At 41.6% G+C, this 18,922-nt stretch overlaps 2 protein-coding genes across 3 annotated transcripts; one reads left to right on the top strand and one right to left on the bottom strand.

Annotated features, from left to right (window-relative positions):
- The first annotated feature begins 1,670 nt into the window (after positions 1-1,670).
- LOC112069101 (ras-related protein Rap-2a-like) lies at positions 1,671-3,515 on the top strand. Its single transcript, XM_024136389.2, has one exon. It carries the CDS (start codon positions 2,025-2,027, stop codon positions 2,649-2,651), a length of 627 nt encoding a protein of 208 aa, XP_023992157.1. The 5' UTR covers positions 1,671-2,024; the 3' UTR covers positions 2,652-3,515.
- A 2,843-nt stretch (positions 3,516-6,358) lies between these two features.
- Positions 6,359-17,687, bottom strand: LOC112067759 (phosphoribosyl pyrophosphate synthase-associated protein 1). Of its 2 annotated transcripts, XM_070438408.1 has the most exons (11): positions 17,280-17,687; positions 16,525-16,577; positions 14,382-14,448; positions 13,803-13,975; positions 13,184-13,299; positions 13,014-13,069; positions 12,763-12,908; positions 11,713-11,757; positions 9,654-9,724; positions 9,311-9,457; positions 6,359-8,601 (listed from the first exon to the last, which is right to left on the bottom strand). In XM_070438408.1, exons 1-11 carry the CDS (start codon positions 17,360-17,362, stop codon positions 8,443-8,445), a joined length of 1,116 nt encoding a protein of 371 aa, XP_070294509.1. In that variant the 5' UTR covers positions 17,363-17,687; the 3' UTR covers positions 6,359-8,442. The 2 variants fall into 2 exon arrangements, with proteins under 2 accessions (XP_070294509.1, XP_023992156.1); XM_024136388.2 differs by lacking the exon at positions 11,713-11,757 and having other exon boundaries at positions 17,280-17,686.
- Between the last annotated feature and the right edge of the window lie 1,235 nt (positions 17,688-18,922).

The following is an 18,922-nucleotide window of genomic DNA, read 5'->3' as shown; positions in this document are numbered from 1 at the left end:
TCTCWAATGAAAAGTTGAGAGTGGTCAACATAATGGCAACTGAGCTCTTTTATAGCAAAGATCCACCCCCTAGTCGACATGACAAACCACAGATAATAGGAACTGTTCACAAAGAAAGACTTTTACTTGAGAGAGGAGTATCCCATAGCCAGACAGCATTCGCTATAAATAATCGTTCCGTTTGGTCTCTAAGACGAGGTTCTAATCTCGTTCCTGGTACTTCATAGTACAAAAACACCAACTCATCCAATGGCATTTATAAATTGTCAATTCTAGATACTCCCATCTCAAGAACACCCCACTCCTGGACAAGCTCACTGAGGGGAGTGAGCCTCTAGGTCATATACTATCTCAAGATAAGTGCAATATCAGAGGGGACATACAATGGTTCCAGACACTGCCATACTCCTCCCCCCAGTGGGAAAAGGAGGGAGTGACTGGCGTGCAGACATTGTTGAGACAACTAACTGGTTCCCCATTAATCACTCCATCCCTTCACATGGTTTAGGAATAGGTAAAGACACATTCCCATAAGAAGACAATGTTCCATTCTGTCCTCCTCCCCTTCTGATATTCTGCATAGCACCAGATGGTTTAAAAGATACATTCACATATGAAGACAAGCCTGACCTCTCCCCTCTCTGGGCCCCAAGTGACTGAGCCCTAGCTGAGAAGGGATAAGTGCAACTGCCAACCCTATAATCCAAAGGGAAACATTCTAATGACAAGTATCTCACATAAGCATATTATGAAAATAAAACATCTTATCTATGTTACCCAACTAATTCTGATTCGTCCGCAACAGAARACAGAAGCCTGATAACCACTTGATAACCAGGCTGTGGTAAAGAAGTAGCTGTATCCATAGATACACATATGTACTCTTTAGTACGGTATCGATGTCTATCAATAGCTCAGAGCACAGTATGTACTAAGGCAGAAGCCATCCTCACAAAGATATTGGAATGTATCACACAATGCATCAAACATGCAAGCTCCCTTGTCAACACCTTTTGTAGGCATAAAAGCAAGTGAGCTTTTCATAAATTCATTCTGCCGTGCTCACTCAAGGTCCCAAGTGTTGTAAAAGATGAGTGGTTAGTTGCTGGTCCTTTATGATCAGCATGGCATACCAATGATGTCATATAAGAAATTAACATGCAACTTGTACTATCTTAATTTGATCTCTTGTTGCAGAGAATGTGGAATGCAAAGTAGTACTGTTTGAGGTTTAAAAAGGCTTACAAAGGTTTGTAATTTCCACTTAACAATTTCAAACTTGATTTGCCCTAACAAAAAATGTATCAACCCCTACAAAAATGCCCATTAATTATAATCATTCACATTTCCTGTTGCTGCAGGATTCATTTTCCTACTGTGAGAAACAGGTCAAATTAAGATAATGTATCTGTACATACATATTGCATAAAAGAACAGTCAACATACATTCTATAGTACACAAACACATAGGCTGATTTAACAATCCCATACACAGTACAGACAATTGCTTTTTTGTGTGCCACAGATCTTATGAAAGTATACAATCATGGGTATACAAAAATCATCTCACTGCAAACAATGCATCCTACATACACCCGCTGGTTTGGGCTCWCTACTATCCATCACCTCCCTCCTTCYCAATCTGATTCTGTCATTTGCATGAGTCTTTCTGATTGGCTGCTTTGAATTCACTTAAAGAGACACTCCACTCTCCTGATTGGATGAGAGCAGGAGGGGGCATGGAATCTCTGATTGAGAAAGACCATAAATAGCGTGCACAGACAACCAGACATACACAGATGCAACTGCCAGCTACTCTCAGTGATTTACTACTACAACCTACCACACTGTCCCTGTTCACTGACTAACTCCAGCAGCTTCTGCAGCAGAGTCCAACTTCACCATCCTCTCAAAAGGTTCAAGGAGAGTTATTTTGTAACAAAATCAGAGTTTTAAGTCTTCAAAAAGAAGACAGAGGAAGAGAGAGAGACAGTGTTAGAGGAAGTGTGTCAGAGGAAGTTATCATGTCTCTAGAAGTGAAGGAGAAGATGGAGGTGCGTCTGGTGTTCCTGGGGGCGGCCGGCGTGGGGAAGACGGCCCTGATCAGCCGCTTCCTCCAGGACACATTCGAACCCAAGCACCGGCGCACTGTGGAGGAACTGCACAGCAAAGAGTTCGACATCGGAGGGGCCAAGGTCACCATCCACATCATGGATACCAGCGGCAGCTACTCCTTCCCGGCTATGAGGAAGCTCTGCATTCAGAACAGTGACGCGTTCGCCCTTGTGTACGCCATCAATGACCCTGACTCCCTGGAGGCTGTCAAGAGCCTYCGAGATGAGATCCTGGCGGTCAAAGAAGACAAGTTCACACCCATCGTGGTGGTCGGCAACAAGACGGACCGGCATGGCGAGCGGACGGTGTCCAGCGAAGACGTGCTGTCCACTGTGGAGCTGGACTGGAACAACAGCTTCTTGGAGACGTCTGCCAAGGAGAACAACAACGTACTGGAGGTCTTCAGGGAGCTGCTGCAACAAGCCAACCTGCCCAGCCGGCTGAGCCCAGCACTGAGACGACGCAGGGAGACCTTCCCCAAAGACGGCAACAAACGGCCCCCCATGAACAAGACCAACAGCTGTCTCATTTCCTAAGGCAGAGGGGCTGGAGGGGTCTGACAGACAGACAAAGACAGACAGGGGCCAGAGAGGCTGAGGATGGYGACCCGAAGCTGGMTCAGTGTTACAGACAAACACAGTGGTGTTGAATGTGCTACTACTGCTGCTGCTATAGACCGTGCTGCTGATTTGGAGTCTGACGGCTTCAATTCCCTGTAAGCCTCCTCATCTAACCATCCTAAGTATCTCCACCACAGCATTTCCACTGAYGTAGAGGAAAGGAACACTGACTGTTAAAGGGGAACCGGAACTAATGACATRACACAGGTGCMGGACATTGATAAAGCTGAAACTAAATGAAAYAAGTGCAAGAACACTGAATGTCCTGAATGMGGTYGTGTCATTGTTAAAAAATATACTGTGACAGTGCAAAAGTGMCAATGAGCMTACTTTGTCAAGTTTTCAATCTATGTCCTACTATGTTACTGTTGTYTTTGCCTTTTGTAAGTGTCGACGMTGTTCACTTGCAATAYCTGTGAAGATAGACAGTTGTGGCTAATTGGGCAAAAGCTGAATTTGYACAWTGTGTCATGAGAGCTTTTTTATTCATCAAGTGAAGTTTCTTTGTGACAAATCTTTATTTTGCTTGTCATTGTCTGAATCAACTCTGGTTGCGTTCCTCATTCTATAATACCAATTTGTTGTTTGGCAATATTCATATGCACTTGGAGTTATTTTGCACAGATATCATTATTTATTAAGAAACGTACAAAATGTGTTCAAATATAAATTATATAGAGTGTATTGTTTTTCTATGAAAATGTGAAGTACATGTTGATGATTAAATCATGTTTATTCACCAAAACAGTATAACAAATACGTTATGGTTTTATTACTTGTTGTACATATATTGTCTATTCATGATAAATAAAATATTATTATATATCAAAGTATTAGTCATGGTCATTTTCGGTGGACTCATTTTGACAGGTGCTTATTGGAAACGAAAGTGCAATAAACTAATGGCCAAGTAATAACACATCTGGTATGAGGTGTGACAAGGACTCTTTACTTAAGTCAAAACTCAACAAGCCAGAGACTGTATAACAGACTAGCCAGAGATGATATTTAGAACAACTTACAAAGCAATACCACCAAAAAATCAGTCAATTTCCAGTATGATTGCAGCAGAGACCTGGCCAAGCTCTGGAATAAATAAAAAGAACACAAACATGCATACAATCAACAAGCTGATAATAAAATCAGCTTCATTACCAGGGGTGTAGAATCATCCCAAAACATCATACCAGTATCACAAATCCACTTCCTCAAAAATCACTTCCTCCCAAAACCTTCAATAAGTATCCTACCTCTTCAAGCATCTTCACCATCCTACCCATGCTAGATTACGGAGACGTAATTTGTAGATCGGCAGGTAAGGGTGAAATCAAGTGGCTAGATGTTCTTTACCATTCGGCTATCAAATGTGCCACCAATGCTCCTTAAAGAACACATCACAGCACTCTATACTCCTCTGTAAACTGGTCATCTCTGTATACCTGTTGCAAGACCCACTGGTTGAAGCTTATTTATAAAACCCTCTTAGACCTCAGTCCCCCCTATCTGAGATATCTACTGCAGCCCTCATCCTCCACATACAACARCCGTTCTGCCAGTCACATTCTGTTAAAGGTTCCCAAAGCACACACATCCCTGGATCGCTCCTCTTTTCAGGTCGCTGCAGATAGTGACTGGAACGAGCTGCAAAAAACACTCAAACTGGACAATTTTATCTCCATCTCTTCATTCAAAGACTCAATCATGGACACTCTTTCTGACAGCTGTGGCTGCTTTGCGTGATGTATTGTTGTCTCTACCTTCTTGCCCTTTGTGCTGTTGTCTGTGCCCAATAATGTTTGTACCATGTTTTGTGCTGCTGCCATGTTGTGTTGCTACCAAGTTGTTGTCGTCGTGTTGTGTTGCTACCATGCTGTGTTGTCATGTGTCGCTGCTTTGCTATGTTGTCTTAGGTCTCTCTTTATGTAGTGTTGTGGTGTCTCTTGTCGTGATGTGTGTTTGGTCCTATATTATATTTTTTATCCCAGCCCCTGTCCCCCGCAGGAGGCCTTTTGCCTTTTGGTAGGCCATCATTGTAAATAAGAATGTGTCCTTTAACTGACTTGCCTAGATAAATAAAATGTTAAATAAAAATGTAAAAATGTCACCAGTTACAGTAAGTTGTCTCACATTACCCTCTAGTGGTAGGCCTATATTTTTTGGACACTGCTTGTCTGTCACACAACGCACSTTGAAATATATGGGGAAACCTGTTAGTAAATACAAAACCTGGCCAGAGCAGAAATAAAATACTAGGGAACCTCTCACTGTGCCAGACAAAAGACCATTGTCTGTGCTGCTCGGCAGGATGTCAACTTGTTCCTCCAATGCCCAGATCATTGACATGGCTAGTAACAGAAAACATTCTGCAGGGAATCATGTCTAGGTTCCATATGAAAAGAGTGTGAAATTCTCACATAAGGGTCTACTTTCCTGATCAATGCATCATTAACCTGACACTGCCACAAATAATGTCAGTTATATAATATGGTTGCATGGACATTAGCTATCTATATTAACTTCCTGTAGCTATCTATATCAACAATTACCAGCAGATAATGTTTCCATAGTAACAATCAGAATCCAGTATAAGTGTACTTAATGAAAGTTAAGACTAACAACTGTGCTCTAGTGATAATTCTAATATATAGTACTGTGCACACACATGCACACAGAAATATGTTTCCCCTTTCCAGCCACACAGAGACATGGTGCATTGTTTCCCTCTGCCCAGACGAGGAAGTGACCTATGATCTGTGACACTCTAGTTCCTCTTTGGGTCCTGTTTAAACACACATCTGTCAATGCACCAGCTGGTTCACACTCACCACCGCTCACCGACAGAGACCCACACTCAGGTGCGTACCACTCTCTCCGGGGTTGGAAGGGCTTCCGTTTACCATCTATCAAAACTTAAAGAATGTACAATTTATTTTATAGGTGATGGGCTAACTTACAGCTCCTAAATATTATGCATGCAAATTATTTTCTGTGATCCAAGACTTCATAGGGTCAACATCAGAAGTCAGCTCTTCTAGTTAAAAGAGATTCTATTACTAGTCTATAATGTCTTTATCATACCTTTTTACAGTTCTTAGGAGTGGTGGTGAAGTATTTTAGCATGTGCATCCTTACCAATGCCTCCACTGCATGGGATAAGAGTTTTCTAGTCCGTCTCTGCCCCTCGACTTGGTCAAAGCTCCTCAGTGATGAGTAGAAACCTGAGAAGTTTGGAACAAGTAAAGGGTCCCTGACTTCATCTGAAGAAGTTGTCTCACTGTACTGTCCACTCACTGCATTAGGTAGCTATACTACAACAACACAAACCAGAAGTAATGTTCTCTGATCAAAGCYTAGATAAAACTCAGTGGTATTTTCCCCTGATCAAGTATAACAATTGACAATATTGGGATTGTGCGATGGTCAAATAATTGTGTAACTACAAATCAATAGTTCTGGGATCTGATGAAGGTTGACCTGAATAATGTGAATGGTTCATTTTAACAGAAGAGTCAATTGATTGCTAAGACTAGAGATACTAGAATTCTCCAGAATAAAATGTAACTGGTTACATTATTAAACACATAACAATTTTGTTCACCAATAAAAAGTCTGGCAAAAACAAATGAAGCCAAAGGTTTATTTTAACTTACAAAAAATTGGATGCAGACACCAATTATTCGATTAAATCATAAACTCACAAATAGGCTACATCAAGATCAGACAATGAGAATGAAGTAACAAATCAACGTGCTATCGGAAGACATGGATATGAGTTGGCATAGCAACAGCTATCTCTCTCCAAGAAGGACCTTTCCTCATGTCTGTACCACACACAGGTATAGTTAGCGGTTTACAATTAGCACATCCTACAGGATAACAAAGGAACGAATGTCAACAACAAAAGTAACAAAGAATGGTAAAGAGAAAGTTCTGCCGAACGMAATGCAACACATTTACATTTGCAGACTTTGCTGTACCAGAGACATAGGCACAAGCATTAAGAGCGTTTTTCCTTCACATACATTATGCATTTGCCTCAGAAGCATATCTCCCTGAGCTTAAAGGTCCAACAGAGTGTTCAGACACAACTTCCCTTGAACATCAGTTTGACTATTAGTCCACATCTTTTCACAGGGGACACTAAATGGCATCCATCATGACAGATCTCAGTCCTCCTGATCAGCAAGTTGACACCACAATTCCATACATCATACGGTAAAGGGTCACGATTACAATTTCTATATTCAAAACCATGACKTCAGCATGGACACATAATGCATATATTGTCAGTCTTTCTGAATGCCAATGAGAAGCAACAAGACTATATAGGAAAGTCTACTTCAGAGTCAGGATGTCATATCCCCCTTTAATATAAAAGGTTATATCCATTCKGATATCCAGCTGATGTTATACAGTTTGCCCAACGATCTGTMGCAATCATGACATTTGTTACAGTTACACAGAGAARAGTTGACTGYCTGGACCAATACAGTAACAATGACTAGGACAGTGTTTGGGATTCAAACATGGTGGGTCAAAAGTTCCTAATCTGTGGCCTAATGMGTGGTGGTAYACAATACATGTGGTCTTATTAGATYTATTTGGTGAGTCAGCCTGAATTCACGAGGCTTAGGTGTCACACAGAACACAGAACTGGTTGGGAGCTGCTGTACTAGGGTTCCTTTAMCTTTGTTCTCYGTAGGTTTTGCATTAACACACCTGCATCTAAATGCAAAGCAGTCACAGTGCTCGGTAGGCCTGGAGGGCCAGAGGTGGGGGGGAAATGATTCAAGCAATAAGTGATGTTATTGGGAAGATACTTCAACAGAGTGAAATACGGTCACCCTCCTTCATAACGGAGAACTGAAGAAAAAGCCATCATTAGATATGTTGACAGTGGCTAGACCAGGGGTGAGCAATCATTTTGGCTCGAGGGCCACATCGGGATTTCAACATTTATCAGAAGGCCGCACAGATTTTTTTCAAAAGCAATTTGTGGGCCAGAAAAAGGGCAGTTTGAAAAAAATATCGGTCCATTATAATTTCTACATACTTTTTATCTAGCTTCAGACGTTCAAGAGTGGCCTGGAGTTTTTCGACCCAAAATAATTTCCGCCACCCCCCAAACAATACAGATATATTTTTCCCACCCCTGGGCTAGACAAGGAAAGCTAGTTTTCATCATAACACTCACCCTACACCTTTTATTCAGGTGGGAAAAACAGTGAACAGTGAACCAACAAAATAACAAATCCCTTCATATCTTGAAGCATGGAGGAATTAAATAAGACATCAAAACTACCATGGAGGTGAGGTACAGTAATTCATGCATTGCTGGTTTGCCAGACCTTAGCATAGTAAGGCAAAAAAAACACAAATGACCTGACAACAAATATGCARGTTAAATCAACCTTTTAGTATTGCTTAACTTTTTGTTTCTTTTATCACTTTTATTGAGCAACTCCATGTTATGTTTCGTGCACTAAAAGCTGATGAAAATGCATTTTATTGGTTTGTAAGAGGGGATATGATGACGGTACTCCCCCTCGTCCTAGTCATCTGAACTAGGCTGTATGTGAAGGTGCAGACAACAGGGACAGTATGCACTTCTAGCACTGTGGAGAGAGGAGGGGACCATAGCGTGTATACCACCAGCCTTTCTCCAAACACCTCACCTCCAGCACAGACTCAACCCTATGTCTCTGGCCTAGTCGTCCACCGTGATGTTGCGGAACAGGTAGGCCATGGACTCCCCGTTGTGGATGCGTCGGATGGCCTCGGCCAGGATCATACTGACGTCCACTGTCTTGATCTTGGGACACTGGAGCTTCTGTACCTCGTGAGGGACGGTGTTAGTCACCACCACCTGGGAGGCAGACAGACAGGGATCAGAGGAGGAAACACCATAACGAAGGTCGGCCGTGTGCAGTAGATCACCTGSTGGGTGTCCACGAACAGTGTWGATATTACATGTYGAYTCGCTTGGAAATAAATGYWAAATGATGGACYATGTACTGTGGTCAAAGGCGATAGGATGGCCGGGCCACCCGCTGCTTTCAACCGTTCGTCYYCGTGGTCTATTTTGTCTCATTCCCAGACTGAACTGTGCCTGACTACCGTATCTTATAACAGCCTTTATACAGYCGACGAAACATCCTAKGAATCAAGTTGCAATARCTTGCACACAGGTGGTACATAGAAAGTGATGCCACTGCCTTTCTGTTGTAAAGTGACTGAAAAGCTTTTACGATGAGGAACTGAGCACTTCCCCATTCAAGATGTAGTGATAAATTCAGAACACAGGGCTGCTGTTACAGATGMAGGATCTTAATTTGATCACCCTGTTGCAGGAAATGTAATGCAGGAAATCTAAAACTTGTAGTGTAWTTGAAGTTTAAAAAGGCTTCTGAAGTTTYTCATTTCCAKTTGATRTTCCCTCATGAAAAATGTATCAACCCCTKKAAAAACATCTATTAATTARAATCCASATAATAATTCACATTTCCTGTTGCTGCAGGATTATTTTCCTMCTGTAGCAGACMGTCTGAAATGAAGATCCTACATCTGTATCTCACRTCGTCGATGGCYGACTCCTCAATAAGACGGGGGGCATCGGCAGACAGCAGCCCATGTGTAGCCATGATGTAGATCTTATAWGCTCCTCTCTCCTTCAGAATCTCAGCTGCCGCCACAAAGTCCTCCACGTCGTCMATGATGTCATCCTGGYAAAGAACGGCAACCACYGGATTGGAAATGATGTACGCCTGTAGTTCCTTCATCCATAATCTAAGGCTGTCATATTCTGTTATTAAATACAATGTGGCAAAATGTTGCAAATTAATTTCAAGTGGCTCATTTTAGCACAGGCCTTCCAGGACAAAACCACAAATGGCCCAAACAAAGGGGCACATTTCTTACAACAATGATGGCGATTCTTCCTCCCACATCTCCTACAACAGTGATAGGGGGCTTCTCCTTGGCCATCATTACTGAAAAGTAAGAACGAACTGGTCACTGCTAGTCATCACATACAGTATCCATAGGCATAAACAGTAAAACTAATGAGGATACATCTCAGAGTAGATTGGGTAAAATGGGTTAAAAAGTATGAGCTTTCCACAATTACAAAGTCCAATTTCAATCACTGTTATGATTATGTATTCTTCAATTAATAGTTGATGTTCCATGCAATTCCCCCCCTTCTGGGTAACTGACTAACATTCTKTTTTCAAAATGAGATGTWWTTMGGAAATTAGATWAKTTCTGTCAATTGTCCCAATTATACKCTTATAGATTTAAATGGAATGCCAAACTCATTCCAGCACAAGGATAATCAAAATGACAGGCTTTTTGCCCAGCATACCCAATCAGACGCTGATATTAAATMYCCTCCACAARACASTYTCTGCTCAGAGCTCAGTGCAGACATTTGGCAACAGTTTGCATATAGCAATATGCACAACCTAATCTTGTRGTTAATCCATCAAAAACGATAGAGGCAGACAAGCACTGATGAGGTAATCACACGCTTACTAATGTTCCAGGTTTGTCTTATTGAACACCACTGTTGTCAGTCAATGGGGGAAGCGCACAATCAGCGGATGGACAATCAGCCAGCCAGAGTGGGGAAGCTGATTGTGGGAGTGGAAGCTAGAGATGAGCAGGGAACACAGGTTCATGCCAGGAACACATTCCTTCCTGGAACACATGCCTTKCTTACAGGGGACCACACACAAGCAATAATAAGCACTGGAACATTTCAGCTTTTCAAAATGCATCAACATCACCACTAGGTCTTAAAACCTTCTGTAGTCTTAAAGAGGTACTACCTAGAATGTTTTCAGGTAGAATATAGAAATTAATCAAAATGATKTAGTAAAAACTATAGTTAGGCCTACACATATGTTAAAGATAAACTTGTCTTGGATATATGTGAGGCAAGAGTTGAAAAGCCTGAAGATCTCAGCAATCCTCTCAATGATGCTAGAAGCCAGCATTGCTGAGTTAAGGAATACATATGCTATAATACAACTAATATGTGATAGTCATGGTTTGAGGTTATAATCAGTTTTGCATATTCACACCCAAACCAGTAGATGTGTTGTTATTGACATGGAGGYTCCACGTTTAGGATTTATTGTTACTTAAATGTGGGAAGGCCCAAGGTGTGTGACACAGCAGCCCACTGGTTTGTATGGGCAGCAGGGAAGAGGGTGAACACAACATAACCCTGACCTGACCTACTGTGGTGTACTGTACTGTGTGTTCAGCAGCACACACAAGAACAACATGCTGCCACCCACCCAAAAATCTGGATCTTTGCTTTAGATTCTGAAAAAAATGATTATCCTGTTTCCTCTACCTATCATGCTGTATTAGGCCTATATATCAAAGGCATGCTTAATTAGTATTCAAAACATGCATTTCTGAAGGCCAGGTGTTAATCAGACTCCTTCGGGCGAGGCTTCAATAGGGAAGCATGATGTGTTGATTGGCAAGATGAGTCCGGATGAAAATAAAAACATGTATCTGGGAGAAATGGTTCCATTTGTCAGATGATTGAAGAGAGTCTCACAAAGCAACTAACGGAGGGCTTTCAGGCCATCTTGCAGAACAATCTGAAGTCTCTGCCTCTGATACCGGCACACTGCTGGAGACCTGACTGTGGATCAAGGAAGACATTGATCCATTCCTGATGAGGATCTCAACAGTATGCAGTGAGGGTACATAGGCGTCAGTACATCCACTATGGATCTGTACCGCTGGACCACATCAACTAACTGATCCAGATCATTTGTAATTGAACSATTGATTGTCTTTTTTATGCTTTCCTCAAATCACAACTGAGGACCTTGCACTTAAGACTGTTTGTTGGCAAGATGATTCGAAAACCCTTGATCACTACATGCACGCATTTAGGAACCATTTGGAGAGGAACCATTTGGTGGTCAAAAGMGAATTAAGTTTACGGTCGTACTTGGGAGCTCTATGCCTGGGAARGGAGCTTGTTGTTTGCTGCCAGCTATTATCAACAAATAAACACCACGTTAACACACATCCACAGAGACTCGACATAACAGACTACGAAGACATGAAGCCAGGACTGGGAAAATCCTCTTACATGAAGCAAAATCMTTAAAGCTAACCCGTGAYGAATCCAAAACCATTCCTCTAAGCTTATTCATTCAAGAAATGTGTAGGACAGTTTGCAACTGACCCAYGCTTACAATAAGAGGATTTTTTAAGTCAAGGATAATAAATTAAGTAAATAATAMAAATATTATTACAAACACTAAAGCTGAAGGGGGACACAGCCAGTTGGCATAATAAATACTCTGGAGTCATTTGCCAATGACACAAAGCCCAGACAGAAAGTCTGACCATGTTTTGTCAGACCCAACTGTTTTAACAGCCTTACCGCGAATGTACTGAGAAAATGAGACATATCCAATATCAAGTTATTGTCATTCTCTCAAAATGAAAAACAAAATGTATGTTCTCTTATTCAAAATGTCATTTTTAAACATGCAAACCATTCTAAAACGATTTGGTATGAATGCCTTTACATTTTAGGGAGGCTAAGGTCGCAACATTAGTAGAGGCAGTGTATCTGTGGAATTAGAACGTGCAGTAAATAGGCTACACAACTCAAGATCCTTTAAAAATAATGTCAGGTGTTAAAATGGTTATAGCAGAATCATCACTTATGAAGCTGTTAGTGCTGACATTAAATCCATATGATGAGGATTTTGCCATGGATATTTTGGGGGGTTGAAATAATTATTCAAATAATTCAGACTTGAACATTTCACACTACACTTAACATGTTTTTGGATGCAACCATTGACGAGTACCGGCATCTATGCATCCTTCTATATCTTACAGACACAGCCTGACCAACACTAAAGAATTGGGGAAGCTACAGACAAAGATACAGTTTCAATTTGATCTGATGGCAGACTGACTACAACTACACCTGGCTAGTTACCAAGCTATAAGCTATATAGGGCTTCTAGAGAGGTCTTACAAGGCAGCTCCAGCCCAGGGTGTCCTGAGGTGTTACGGACACAGGGGGGAGAGTGTCGTCCGTCCGCCATGTCAGACTCTGAACACTGAGCCTCGCCATGCATCACTGCCAGGCCCAAACGCAGTCGCTCMGCATAGGACTGAGCTCTGAAAGACAACAGCAAGAAAACACTGGAGAAATGTAGACACCCTTTTACATTATTTACATTAGATGATCACACTCCAGGCCTCCGTAACTAAATAGTATGTTACCTCTTAGCAGCAGACGGTGACTTTGCAACAATAATGGCGTTTCTGTAATCTGGGACCTGAAGGGAAGTGAGAGGAGCCCACATTTTACATRGAATAGGCTGCTGTGTGTAGTTTACTATCTTACAACTTTACTACCAGGCATGGCACATGAGCTACAGTGAGATGGTTACCTCCTCCTGGATGTACTGAAGCAGGAAGGGGGAGGCACGCAGGTTGTCCACTGGAAAACTGAAGAAGCCCTGAATCTCCTTCTGATGTAAGTCCATGGTGATGATGTGAGTTAAACCTGGAAGGAGAAAGAGAGAGGATGAGAAAAGAGACTGAGGAAACAGCAGACTGCTTTTAAGAAAGGGTGCAGAATGAGAAATCAACCACAGAGGCAAGTTTAAAGGGAAATGTAAAACATTTTCCACTTCGAGTTCTTCTCCAGCACAACACCAACATCAACACATGTGAAAATGGCACGTTTCTGTTTTGTAGTAAAAGAAATAGGTGGATGCGTGCTTCCAATGACATCAACCAATTAGTAGACAATTAGAAGTCAATGCCTATTCATTATTGGTTAAAATCACGTGATGCACACCGCTGACGTCATTGGAAACACGTATCTTCCTCTATATTTTTTCCACAAAACAAAAAAAGCGCGCCATTTTCACATATATTGATGTTGCGGTGGGGCTGGAGATTACAAATATGAAGTTGAAAAATGTAGACATTTTCCTTTAACACAGATGGTCAAGGGCAATGTAAACAGTAAACTGTTAACACTTGCATACAGGCTGTAATTACCTGCTTTGGCTAGCATGGAAGCCAGCAGCTTGCACACTATGGAACCCCTTTTTCTCATCTTGCACTGCTTGCTGTAGGGGAAATAGGGAATGACCCCAATTATGTTCTTTGCACAGGAGGTCTTAAGGGCGTAGGCCATGACCAGCAGCTCCATGATGGCCGTGTTGACATCTCTGGTTAAAACAAGGGAAAAGTGTCAATAACAAATAATGGTCACATTTATGGTGCGGTCAGTGCAAACTCATGCTGAGCAACTCTCCAGCAGAGGGCAACAACATATGCTCAGTACAGCTTGTGCACGCCAAGTCAGATGACAGATAAYAGGATGGCTATTAATAACACTGGTAGCTATTCATATTATGGTWGATGAGCTTGTGCCTGATTTATAGTGTGTGAATCAAACAGGTTTGAATATGGGTAATGCAACCTAACACGTGATSTGACTGTGTGAATACCCCTCCTACAACATAGATTGATATGCATAGTCCTAAAGGCTGCACCACATTACACACACAGTATAGGTGTGTGTGTGTCCTAGAACAGAAGTGTGGAGGAGATTACATATTTCAGTCTACTCACCTGGGTATGGTCTGGATGATGAAGATAGTTTGGCCGCGAACAGATTCCTTCACGTCTACTCTGGTCTCTATCAAGGGTCACATAAAGTTGAATCAACAGCAAGTGTGGGTAAAATGCTAACTTTACACTTACAGCTCCCCAAATGTGCCTAGACTTGTCTATGTCAACTAGGGCATAACACTCAGTTATGGCATAATTATCAAGCCATTGTAAACACTCATCTGTAACATGTCATGTTTTCCAAAAAGAGAAAAATGCTTTGTATCAGGCCAAACAAATAAGTTGTCCTTTGTATTAGCAGAGTAGGCAGAGTGACTGGATTTCAACTAAGAGTTGGAACTGGTTCAGGGAACAGAACCAATGTTTTTTTTTTATGTAAATAGCTTGCCCGCTCCATAGCAAGCTATTCTATCCGCACTAATTGGTGGTGATTTAATGTCGAACTAAATGTTTTTAAAAAATCTTCAATTTCAGAGGTTTAAAAAGGAACAGAAAGGAATGATATAAACTGTTTTTGGGGTTAGAAACGGTTCACAAATTAATTTTGCTGTCTGAACACTGCAACAGAATGAAAAATAAAATTGATGGTTCAGAACGAAACGATTGGAAAATAATTTTGGTTCCAACCAATGATTTATACAGTGCATTTGGAAAGTATTCAGACCCCTTCACTTTTTCCACATTTGTTACGTTACAACCATCTAAAATGTATTACATTTCCCCCCRATCTACCCCGTAATGACAAAGCAAAAAAAAAGTTTACAAATTATTTCAAATTTATTACAAATATAAAACAGAAATATCACATTTACATAAGTATTCAGACCCTTTACTCAGTAATTTATTGAAGGACCTTTGGCAGCAATTACAGCCCTGAGTCTTCTTGGGTATGACACTACAAGCATGGCACACCTGTATTTGGGCAGTTTCGCCCATTCTTCTCTGCAGATCCTCTCAAGCTCTGTCAGGTTGGATGGGGAACGTTGCTGCACAGCTATTTTCAGGTCTCTCCAGAGATGTTTGATCAGGTTCAAATCCAGGCTCTGGCTGGGCCACTCAAGGACACTTGTCCCGAAGCCACTCCTGCATTGTATTGGCTTTGTGCTATGGGTCGTTGTTCTGTTGGAAGGTGAATCTTCACCCCTGTGGTTCCAGGTTTCCTCCAAACGTGACGCTTGGCATTCAGGCSAAAGAGTTCAATCTTGGTTGTCTGAGAGTCTTTAGGTGCCTTTCGGCAAACTCCAAGCGGGCTGTCATGTGCCTTTTACTGAGGACTGGCTTCCGTCTGGCCACTCTACCATAAAGGCCTGATTGGTGGAGTGCTGCAGAGATGGTTGTCCTTCTGGAAGGTTCTCCCATCTCCACAGAGGAACTCTGGTGCTCTGTCAGAGTGACCATTGGGTTCTTGGTCACCTCCCTGACTAAGGCCCTTCAACCTGATTGCTCAGTTTGGCTGGGTGGCCAGCTCTATGTAAAGTCTTGGTGGTTCCAAACTTCTTCCATTTAAGAATGATAGAGGCCACCGTGTTCTTGGGGACCTTCAATGCTGCAGAAATGTTTTGGTACCCTTCCCCAAATCTGTACCTCAAGACAATCCTGTCTCGGAGCTATACGGACAATTCCTTCGACCTCATGGCTTGGTTTTTGCTCTGACATGCTCTGTCAACTGTGGGACCTTACATAGACAGGTGTGTGCCATTCCATGTCTAATCAACTGAATTTACCACAGGTGGACTCCAATCAAGTTTTAGAACATTTGAGTCTCATAGCAAAGMGTCTGAATACTTATGTAAATAAGTGATTTCAGTTTCAAAATTGTAATACAGTTACAAACATTTCTAAAAACCTGTTTTCYCTTTGTCATTATGGGATATTGTGTGTAGATTAATGAGGATTTCAAAAAAAATGTAATCAATTTTAGAATATTGGCTGTAACGTAACAAAGTGAAGGGGTATGGATACTTTCCGAATGCACTGTATACCAGTGGAGGCTGCTGAGAGGAGGACGGCTCATAATAATGTCTGGAATTGAGTCAATGGAAAGGTATCAAACACATGGTTTCCATGTTATTATTTCAATTATTATGAGCTGTCCTCCCCTCAGCAGCCTCCCCTGTTATATACATAATTGGTTTCAACTCACCTCTATTGGACTCTTGATAGACCACCGACTTGCCCAATTCAACTCCTAGTCGTCTGTGAAAAAACACACCAGACAAATCAGTACAAGAGGTATGACACTGTGATGTGTCTTATTCAGACAGGACAGAGGCCCTGCATGGAAACTGGTCCCACTCTGACTAAGCCTGCTGTACCGCTACCATTTGAAACCCAAGCAAACAAGCAACATGTTGTAATGTGTCACATTGTAATTCAGAGACAGTGGGCCCATTAACTTGCATATCTAGACATGGAAAGTGTTCAGCTAGATCACAGGCACTCGCTCCCTGTTTCAATGTTTACAATTGGCTCATTCATCCCCCTCCTCTCCCCTGTAACTATTCCCCAGGTCGTTGCTGCAAATGAGAACGTGTTCTCAGTCAACTTACCTGGTAAAATAACGGTAAAATAAAAAAATAAAAAAAATAAAAAAATGTCACTAACGTTAATAACAGACATTCCCAGTTTCACACAGCCGAGACACCCAACATTGTCTCACATTAAATCAATTCCCTTAAGCCTCTGAATGTCATTGTCAACATCTAGCAAATGACCAACTCATTAACCCAATAGATTAATGACAGTAAGCAAGACCCTTGGATAATTCAAATGACTTCATCTGTGGCCATGCACCTGCAAACACCAGCATACACATTTTAGCGAGCTAGCTAGCAACATTATCTGGTTAGCTATCTATCATAACACGTACATTTAGCTAGAACAATAAAATATACATACTCAGTTATCTTCTTGGCTAGTTCTGTACATGCTGCAGTAGAATTGGCAGAGAAGACCCGATAACCACTTTTTGCGACATTCATTCTGGCAGCTGGTTAGCTAGCTAACGTTAGCACCTGTGTAAACCGCTAGCAGGCTTCTTCTCAAACTAACGTTACCACACTTGCAGCTTGCTAGCAAGCTAAGCTAACTGTTAGGTAGTCATACGAAGAAAGATACAAAAACGTGCGACGTTGATGTTAAAATGCACTTTGTTATTATTAGACCTTATTAAATCCAGTATAAATATAATCTCCAAGATAGTTATGCTAGTTGAGCGAAATAAATTGCTTGKGGCTAGCTCCTCTTTAGATTTGCTGTCTGTCTGACTGTGTGTGGCTGGCTGGCTGTGGAAGAGATGAACAACACCAAAAAAAGAATCCTGAACCGAATCAAAATACCAATCTGGTGAAGGTATTTTTTGTTTATTTGACAGACCTGCCGCCTGTTATTAGTTGTATGTATTTTTAGTTGGTAACGGGAGTGTTTTTGAAACAATTGGTTATATAGATTCCTGCACTGGGAGTCAAATAGCACAAAGCCCGGCAGACAGCGATATTGAGTCGTTTCATTTCACCGTCCATATTATTCTAATGTTGTATTTTTTTTACCCAGGCAAGTCGGTTAAGAACAAATTCTTATTTAGAATAATGGCCCACCCCAGCCAAACCCAGACGACACTGGGCCAATTGTGCACCACCCTATGGGACTCCCAATCACAGCCAGATGTGATACAGCCTGGATTTGAACCAGGGAATGTAGTGACGCCTCTTGCACTGACATGCAGCCCTTAGACTGGGCTGAATTTATGAGATGTGAATGAGAGGCTTGTAAGAAGCATGACTCTTTGGAGTTTTTAGTTCATCATTTGCTGGTCGGTAGTCCTGCGTGCTCTGGGCATTACTTACTCAAATGAACAAAATTAGTCAAAAGATTTGTTATTTTGACTGAATGAGTCGAAAAGATCAGTCAGGGGCTTTGACAACTCCACTGTGGGGCTCTATTAGGTTAGGGGTGAAAAAACAGACTGCTGCAACCTGATTGGCTGAACGCGATATACAACATCCGGGATTAACATTTAGCCACTCTAGCAGGGCGGTGGAAAACYTTTTTAAGGAAAGTACGCATATTTTCCCAATTTTTTCCACCTTCTCTCCATTAAATAAAGCTAATGAGGAAGGTGAAGCCTATGCAGCCTTAATGGAAAATGTTTCAGGTACAAAAAGGTCCACTACGGATACGAATGTGTTGCCGGCTACATACAATGCGTTTGGACGGTAAAATGAAGTTATTCAATATCACCATCGGCCGAACTTTGGGCTTGAAGTCAAGAGTTTAGTTGAACATCTGATTTGCTTCTTGCAGCAATCATCATGCGGATAGTGCTGATGTGATGCACTACTGCTGTGTTGACAGGACATCTCTGATCTATCTATCCTACAAAGGATACCCCAAAACAATACATTCATGTTTTCCTTTAGGCTATGTATAAAATAAGCATAGAAACATTTTAGCACCTGTGATGTCTGTGTGTGTGTGTGGGGGGGTGGGTGGTTCCTGTTCATTTGGTTTCTTCTTGCAATTGCTCAAAATAACCTCAAGAG

This window comes from Salvelinus sp. IW2-2015, unplaced genomic scaffold (assembly GCF_002910315.2).
Source record: "Salvelinus sp. IW2-2015 unplaced genomic scaffold, ASM291031v2 Un_scaffold909, whole genome shotgun sequence".
Taxonomy (NCBI): domain Eukaryota; kingdom Metazoa; phylum Chordata; class Actinopteri; order Salmoniformes; family Salmonidae; genus Salvelinus; species Salvelinus sp. IW2-2015.
Note: the sequence above shows the minus strand (reverse complement) of the source record. Positions and strands in the feature narration are given on the sequence as shown.